Source organism: Drosophila gunungcola, unplaced genomic scaffold (genome assembly GCF_025200985.1).
Source record: "Drosophila gunungcola strain Sukarami unplaced genomic scaffold, Dgunungcola_SK_2 000001F, whole genome shotgun sequence".
Taxonomy (NCBI): domain Eukaryota; kingdom Metazoa; phylum Arthropoda; class Insecta; order Diptera; family Drosophilidae; genus Drosophila; species Drosophila gunungcola.
This window is the reverse complement of record NW_026453197.1, coordinates 11,231,354-11,240,371: the sequence shown is the minus strand read 5'-3', so window position 1 is coordinate 11,240,371 and position 9,018 is coordinate 11,231,354. Positions and strand designations below refer to the sequence as shown.

The following is a 9,018-nucleotide window of genomic DNA, read 5'->3' as shown; positions in this document are numbered from 1 at the left end:
ATGAAGAAATTATATTTTGCCCAACAAGCATGGCGAGGCGCACAACACACACTGAGATCCGAATGTGTCTAGTAGATACAGATACACATACAGATACAGATACACCCTGTATGCCACACAGAAACACAGTTTAATTTTTGCTTGTCAAGCTTAATTTGCGCTTGAATGCATTGCCCCTCAATGCTTGTATGTGCTTGTGTGTGTGTGTGTGGTTGTCCTGGCTGTTTGTGTGTAAATGTGTGAGTGAGTGCTTGTATCTATGTGTTTTGGATTGCATGCACGAATGGCAGGACACGGCAGGAAATGCCAAAAGAAAAAGCGACACACACAAATCCCCTCTGCAGATTGCAGCTGACGAGACCAGTCAGCATTTGTTTGGGCGCGTGTGATCCGGGCCATTGCTCATATTTGACTGCGGTTACTGCCAGTTTGGCGATCTGGGCGAAAATAAGCAGTACAATTACCGTAAATGTCGGTTAGACACACATCTATCTTCTTTGATTGCTGCGCACAAAACAAACCCATGGCGAGGGCTTAACTTTGTCGGTTTCACTCTCAAAGTGGTTGATTGAACTCCACTCCACGCTTGTTTCAAAATTCTTTTTCAAAATAATAAATATGATTCATCTTTCTGTACTTTGAATAACAAATAAAAGAGATGGATCGCTTACACAGACATTTCTATGCTTTGCCCTTTCAAAATGTAGGCATTTATATTTATTTTATTTGCACATTAAAAATCAATTTCGAAAGCAGAAGCCTGCAAAAACTTTTTGTGCTATTAAATTTTTTTTTTTAATTTTTTGGGATACTCCTTGATCAAATTTTTTGTTTTATACCAGTGGACAACATGTAACTTTTAGATATTTGCTTAGTGGCAATTGTCAAATGCATATTTCCAAACTATAACTATTGAAAATACTACTTAGGCCTTTATATCACAATACTTTATTACTTCTATTCCAGCTTAAATTCGAAAGTACGTGACATCAGATACTCAGACATTTCTCCTGCGGTGGAGCTTGATTTTCACATCCGCTTCGGCTAATGTAAAATTTAAGCGATGGTGGCCGAGGAATATTGCCAAATCTCCAACAGAATAAGATGAAATAACATCCACTAATGCGCATTGATTTTCGCATTTCCACCGGCGTCATTTTCCATTGTTATCCGTCGCTCTCGTTGTTTAGTAACGGTTCCGTTGGTGAACTAATAGCAGCGGATGTGGTTAAAAGCATTTGCCCGGCTACCTTTTTCATAGACCATTAAATTTGCATTTGCTGGCGCTGACTGGCGTGATTTTCTGTCAGCCAGGCTGTTGTTGCTGCCAACTCCATCTTCATCTCGACTCGGGGATTTTTGGGAAAGAAGTGGGCGGGAGTAATCGACTTGGTACTAAATATTTAAATAGCTTGTTTTTAGGACACTAGCATTGGATGACGATGTGAAAACACATTATTTTTACAGCGTTCGTTATCGAAAGAGGAACTATATCACTGAAACTACTATTTAATTTCAGTTAACTTCATTTCTTATCAATAACTTAAAAAAAAAACAAAAAAATCAACAACCAAAAATATTTTTATTTTCACTTTTTTGATATGTTTAACTTTAAAAATTTGGAAAAATAAAAATTCTTACATTAAAGTGCTCGCTTTTAGATCTCTTCGGTGGAAAATATATTAATATATATAACAAATTTCTCCCAAAGCGTTAGAGGTCTTGTTTGCTCATAGTAATATGAATACAAAATTAGGCCAAATCCCGTTAATAACATTAAAAACGTAAAAATAAAAAAAGCAGTTTCGGTCCAATCTCTAGCTGGTATCGAATTCTTGACCATCCGGGGAGCATTATTCCTCGAAATCCTAGTGCGCTCTGCCATAACCCGACCTATATTCTCGTCTCTTGAACGTATGGCCAAGTATGCCTGCGATGGAAAAATATGGTCCCTTATGGTGTTCCCATAAGCTGGTCCTTGTTCAGGTCTTTGAATATAAATCACTCTGTTGGGCATCGGATAATCAGCAAGAACATAGTCAACCTGATTAAAATGTTGCTTACATCGGCACTTAGGACGACTTGAAGTTGAAGGACGCGGCTGAACAATAGCCACTCTAGGGTGGGGCGCCTCAATCTGATAACCAATGACTGGTGCTATTTCCTTATTAATATTTTCGGGCTGTTGGACATTTTCCTCAACTGGAAAATGTTTTGTCCTTTCCAACTCTTTTTCGGGTGAAGGACAGCTTGGACTTAGCTTAAAACTCCTCTCTGCATTCTCTAAGCCAGTTGAATCTTTCAAGCGAATCGGTTCTGCATTCTCTTTATCAAAGCGACCTGCCGTAAGGAAATGATTTATGTGGACTGAATCTTTTTCTTCTAAATAAGCGTAATTTTCCAAAATAATCGGGATATTATTATCTGGGCTAAGCCCATCTTCCGAGTGAATTGTCTCAGTATTCATGTTTTGTGAGCAGCAAGCCTGCTCTTCATTTTGGCTAGATTCCAAAGTTGTTCTTTCTCCTAAATTTTCATAAGATGTCTCGTTACTACCACCTTGTACTGAATCATAACTTGGCTTAAGAATTATAGCATCAAAATCGATCAGTGTCAGATCATCATATTCTGGATACTCAATGTGCCGCCTTTCGTATGATTTTCTATTGGTTTTGCCACGGGAAGCTTTCAAAGCCCGCTTTCCACAATTTGGTTTCTGAACTCTGTATTTGGCGGACGCTTTAGTTATTTTAGGAGAGTTCTTAATCTTGGTTATATCGCTCTTTTCAATGGGCTGAACGATGCATGTGTTCATCATAAGCTCCGTTCTGGATTTTCTGTTGAGATGGCACTTTTTGAGCGTGGGTTCCGACTGCAGAGGTATTAATTTATCCACAACAGCATTAGATGTATTTGCGTCGGTCAGAGCCTTCGGTACCTCATGTTCATAAGCCTTTGGAGTAAAGAAATTGTTCATGTCAATTCCCAAAGTATCAATGTGTTTGATTTGAACTGCAATGGATTTGCCTTTGTCGTTCAACCAGACAGTTTTTTTAGCATCTCTCTGCTTGTATTTTCGACTCTTTATTCTTTGACCAACAACTATGAGCGATGTCTTACGAGTTAGGCCATGGCTAACTTTGCAAGTCGCTTGCTGCTGAAATTTTCTAGTTTTGATCTTTTCACTGTTCTCCAAAGTCTTTTTGGCTGTGGTCTGGTGTATAAAGATTAATTAAAGTGGGAAAAAAGTAGTGATTTAAGAAAACTTACCGGCATTTTCTTGCTGTGATTTGGAGTTGTTGGATTAAGTGTTGATATTAAAAGCAAAGCAAATCTGAGCTTACTGCTTAGCAAAAATTTCAGATTTGAAAAGAGATAAATTAAAATATTATACATATATATTTCCTTGAGATGTGGGTTCATTGAAAGGCTTAGTCTGAGATTCGCAAAATGGCAATCTAAATAATGAGTCCCAGGGGCAAAATGGAATCCCTTTAAACTCGTTTAAGATGTACGCATTTCTCCACCTCTTTCCAAACAGTGGAAATCCTTTAAAAACCCCACCGTCATCGCCGCCAAACCATTGGCACGTGCCCGATGCATAAATCGAAGTGGGATGAGTATTGTCGACATCTGCTTCTGGTCTGGCGCACATGAATCATTCATGAATCGTTTTGGCACAAATGCAAATCGTGCAAATCTTTACAACAAACAAAAGCCGCCCCTCTGCATCGAGCGCACCCGCATGGCGACACGAAAATCGCGAGCTAAACAATGTAAAATGTTAAATAATTATTTAAAACAGTCGAACGAGGGTGTGTTGGGTGCGCTGAAGAACAACAATAAAATGTTTACTGTTTACTTTTTGGCAAATTTATGGCCTAATGCAGCTGGCACTTGACCAACCCTCTCCTAAAGTCGATTCCACTATAAAAAAAAGGGACTATGGACAAAAAAAAATCATTCGCACTTCGGGCTGCCAAATATGTAAACAACACAATGCAACAAAAATAATTTGCATTATATGCACATTAAAATACTATAAATTGATTTAAATTCTAGCAAAATAAAAATGTGATGGAAAAAGTAATGGTGTTTTTACTCATTATAAACAAATTTTATCTTTTTAATTGTGAAATGCATAAATAGTGAATGCTAAAATGAGCCAGAGAAGTAACTACAACGTTTTATTTAAAAATATCCACCTAATTTAGAAACAACAAAATATAGTGCATGACTTTGTGTACGGCTTTGGACTGGTGTGTTTCTCATTAGATTTTCGGTTAATTGTGTTAACGAATTTAGTGATCAAATCAAAGACCCCAGCAGCAGCGACCACAACAATCAGGGTGGTAAATATGTAATCTGTCAAATCATGGCATTAAATTAAATAACACCTTCGGCAGTGGCCAGCACAACGAAGCCACTAGCAAACTAGCAAGTGGAAGGAAAGCTGGACAGGCAAATGTTTGACTCTGCCACATATGGCCTCGAGAGTGGAAATTTTAAAGCAATGCGAGCCATGCGAACCTGGCAATTATATTTATGTTCCCATTTACCAAGGGGCATTCTGTTTACTTGAAAGCAATTAAAAGCAAACCAGAAGCAGGAATACAAACATATCCACATTCACAACCACATCCACATCCACCCACCCAGTCCCCCGATACTTCATCATATTTGTGTGCGAATATTTGCTTAGTTCTGGCCCCAAGATAGGGGTTGAGTGGATGGTAAGAATTGTAGGGATGGTAGGGATGGGGCACGGGCACTCCAACTGAAAGGCCTCGCAGTAAAATGGCCACTCAGGAAACGAACTTCGTTTATTGTGTCAGGGATATATATCTTTTCTGAATTGTTTGTCTGAGTACGCTCGTATCCCGGAATGTAGACCGTGCCAGCGAGTCAGAGCGATGCACAAATAACCTACGGGTCCATAAAAGAAATACGTTTACTACGTACTAAAATTGAGTAAACGCTGCCATTACACTGGCTGCAGCAGTCAGAGATCCTTGGATCCTCCTTCCAAGTATTCAGTTTTCAGTTTACAATTTTCCGTTTGCGTATTGTCCCTTTGTCGTATTTGCGTCCTGCTTCGCTCTATTATTTTGAGTGCACACAACATGCTGCAGTAAAAAAAAAATAAAAAAGACAACCCAATTAAGGATGGAGCTCTACTCTGAATCGGCATAGACACAATTTGAATTGTCCGTTTAGTTAGGGGGCTTTGACATTGGCCATTTGGGCTTTGGTTTTCCTCTCATTAATTAATCTCGTTTGCAGCATTTGCTCAAATCAATTAAGAACTACCACACACCGATTGACGAATTGATCGAATTAACCCCGTTTTGGGCGCCACAATAACATGGAAATAGCTCAGCTATATATATTAAATTGTGAAGGGGTCGTGAATTGAAGCAAATTAAAGCAAGCAAACGAACTACAAATTAATCTCAACTTTCACACAATTTCACATTCAGCCAAGACATATCTCATAGCTCCCCAAATCAAATGCAAATTTCGTCTTTAACAATCATCAGCTGAGCCAAAGCTTTAACTTGAGGCTAATGGAATGGAAATGAGAGTAACATCCAACCACCTGACTTGCCACTTTGCCAACATTTACATTTGCACAACAGTTGCGGGTTCGAATTCGAATTCGGATTCGGGTTCGGTGGGGGCAAAAATTGAGATACAGATATACAGTTCAAGATACATTTTAAGTAACAATCAAAGCTCTGCATTCAGGGCATCTCCTCTGATGGCAAAAATGTTTCGATTTCAAGTGGTTTACCACATAAATTTGCACTTTGCTTTGTTTACAAAGCCATCGATTGAACAAACAGAAAAATAACAAAGCAACTGGGGAGCAAGTGTTACGAGCAATTGAAAAAACGGAATGGAAAGGTCTGCAGGTTATTCTGAGTTCAGTGAGGTAATCGGGATAATGATTAAGGGTTTCTTTGTGAAGAATGCTATTATAAATGATTTTTATTTTATATCTAAACTTGTACATTGCCATTATTTGTTCTGAATAATTTCTTTAAAGTAAAGTCCAAATTTATTTGTTACTTTTACTATTTATTGCCTCCTTGGCTTCACTGAAGTATGTTTTGTGGCGGTTGAGTTGCAGCGTAATGTCCGATTTCTGGAACGTTATCATATTGGTGAGAAACATCCTCTTCTCGGTAAGCTCCTTGGAAGGGTTCACACCACTTCTTTCATAGGGTTCTCCGAACGGGCCTAGTCTCCCTTGAAACCGATCGTTAGCTGGAGTTTTTGGTTTTGACAAACGGCCACATACCTTAGGGTTTGATTGGGCTTCCTTTGGCGGACCAACAAGCCTGGCACTCATCTCTTTGGGATCGTTTGAAAGATAATGCCGCGAACGATTCTGCATCCCCTCAGCTTCTTTGGCAAGTCTTAACAGCTTGGCTCTTTTTTGGCTGCTTAGCTTCCTGCCACTGTCATCTAATTTTTCTAGTTTCCCATATATGCTGTGCAAATCTAAGAACATATCAGCTATATCCTGATCCACTGTTCGCGCCTGCTGCAGATATCTATCCAGGGATTCTTGTATATTCCGAACCTCCTTGTACACTTTGTCAATATCAAACACTTCGTTCCTTATTTTTGGCATTATAACATCCATCAAGTCGTTTACGTTAAGGTCGCCTTGGTTGGGAATCGCCTTAATCTGTTCTAAGATCTTTGCCACAATTTGCTCCAGTTCTAAGATACCTGATTGGTTACCAGCGTTCAAGGAGCTGCTGCTAATATCGCAAAACGATTCTTTTTTTGGCATGGTATTAGCTGTCGAACTATTCGAGTTTTTCTCACTATCATCGGTCATATTTATTGTTAAAGCGAGGAAAGAAAAAAATACCAAAAATTGCGAAAAGTTTTCCACACGACAATTTTGTTGGGGCTGTAATGTTTTGTGACTGAATGTAAAACACAACTTGCTTTATAAGTTGACACAATTTTTCTTGGCTGAATAGATATGCAAAATTATTCAAACGTTTTTTGCTATTTACTCAAACTGCATTTAAAATAGGTATATTTTTCGGGTTAAGTGTACAGTCTTGTACTAAAATCTTTTTCAGATTTCTCTGATTTATCCCCGGGCTGTAGGGCCTAACTCAATTGCCTAAATGGGAAACTGCCCGCTATTTCCTGCATGCAGTGCACAACCATTCACTCAAGCCCACTCATCTGGTTCCAACTCGTTTCGGCCCACAACCAACCATATTTCGTACCATTTTTATGGGGCATGCAAAAAATTGCCAGTGCAGAGTCGAGTCGAGTCGAGCCGAGTCAATTCGATTCGATTCGAGTGGCAATGGTGGATGGTCAATGGTCGACGGTGGATGGCTGGTTCCGTGGAGAGTTCAGCGGGACGCTGAGCGCTGTCAACAATCACGAACCAATTGTCTATAAATACCAGCAGCGTTAAAGCAAACTCATTCGGATCGGGCCAGTCCGCACTCCTGATTTCGAGCCTCCCCTGGCGAACTGGCCTGGGTAGCCCCAATGCGACTTCCGCCCTGTCCTTTTTCATTACATCGCATGTAACTTCCGGTTTGTTAAAGCGACACGCACTGTGCTCTTGTCCTCGTCCTCGTCCTCGAGCAGAGTCCTGGCTCCAGTCCTGTGGAATTGCTGCGGACAACCGTGCCAAAGTGTTGAATATAAGTGGGACACCCGCGTGATTGATAAGCGATCGTGAGCTTAGCAAAAGTCTTGGCCACATTTTCAGACTTGCCGTATTTTGTAATGTTTAGAATATTTAAATAATGTTAAGAATTTAAAAAATATATAGCATTTACCTTGTTCACAAGCATTAGTCTATCAGCGATCATTGATGAATTTCCAATATAGTTTATGTTAAGAGGCAGAATAAAAGTGCCTTAAACAAATTAAACATATTAAAAATAAATAACTGGTATGGGTAACTATATAAAGACTTAATATTGTATTAATAAATATATTTATACAAATTTCACAAATAAAAGTGTTTAGCTGAAGTTTTGTTTGTATTTACTTGTTACGAAATTGGCTTTATTAAAAGAACACATATTTTAAAGAAATGAAATATATATAGTTTCGTGAAATCTTCACATCACGCCATCATCTCTAGGACCAACGCACTCTGAATCGTCATTGAGCAGGCACCGCTTGGCTCGAGTTTCCGTGTTCCATCTCCTGGTTGCTCTGTTCGGTATTCTGCCTTTCCCGACTCCCGATTCCCGTATCCCCAGTCCCTATTCCAGGCCCTCGGGCACGACTGATTCAGTGTTTGTCCGCACGTTTAGAACTGGAAATGACAAATTCACTGTAGGTGGGCCCAGTGCTGTCGCTGCCCTGGCCCGCAAACTCATCCCGCTTAACTCCGCCAACACGTTTGCGACTCAGCAAACACCATCATCAATTTCCGTGGGGAAATCACACAAAATTTTTGCACAAACAAAATGTTTGGTTGGTCAGCGGCAGAGGCAGCGAAAAAAAACAGCGAAATGCCCACGAATTTTTGCATGTGACTCTGCGGTGAGGGTTTATCTTCTGAATACCGGTTGGTTTTCGGACTGCGGCTCAGACCAATGGTGGAATATTGAATGAAAGAACGTAAATCGGGATTTGTATTCATTAACGATATAGTGTTCACCACTTTTTTCGTCCTTTGAAACGATAAACCACCTTCAAACTGGCCCACAATAAATTTACATGTAATCTACTGATACGGAAACTAATTATAAAAGTCAATAAATTATTAGTTAAAAAATAGTTTCATTAATCGGCATTTAAACAATCTTAAAGCGCACTTTTAACAGTTTAACTATGTAATGTTTTCTTCAGCAAGTTTGTTTTAAGCCTGTGAAGCCCACCTTATTGACCCACTTCTTGAAGACCTTCTCCAAGTTGGTGCCAATTAGTTGGAGTTTCGGTTAATTTGTTGCACTCACTTGTTGGCGGTCAAAAGTCTTGAAGTTTCGACCATCAAATTCGCGCAAAAAGTAA

General features: G+C 39.5%; 2 protein-coding genes across 3 annotated transcripts; both read right to left on the bottom strand.

Annotated features, from left to right (window-relative positions):
• Window positions 1-1,631: 1,631 nt before the first annotated feature.
• Window positions 1,632-3,345, bottom strand: LOC128263039 (uncharacterized). Of its 2 annotated transcripts, XM_052997693.1 has the most exons (3): window positions 3,271-3,345; window positions 2,065-3,214; window positions 1,867-2,006 (listed from the first exon to the last, which is right to left on the bottom strand). In XM_052997693.1, coding segments are annotated over exons 1-3 (1,158 nt in total). In that variant the 5' UTR covers window positions 3,277-3,345; the 3' UTR covers window positions 1,867-2,004. The 2 variants fall into 2 exon arrangements, with proteins under 2 accessions (XP_052853652.1, XP_052853653.1); XM_052997692.1 differs by having other exon boundaries at window positions 1,632-3,214.
• Window positions 3,346-6,114: 2,769 nt separating this feature from the next.
• Window positions 6,115-6,971, bottom strand: LOC128263049 (uncharacterized). The gene is made up of 2 exons (XM_052997706.1): window positions 6,305-6,971; window positions 6,115-6,252 (listed from the first exon to the last, which is right to left on the bottom strand). Exons 1-2 carry the CDS (start codon window positions 6,851-6,853, stop codon window positions 6,244-6,246), a joined length of 558 nt encoding a protein of 185 aa, XP_052853666.1. The 5' UTR covers window positions 6,854-6,971; the 3' UTR covers window positions 6,115-6,243.
• Between the last annotated feature and the right edge of the window lie 2,047 nt (window positions 6,972-9,018).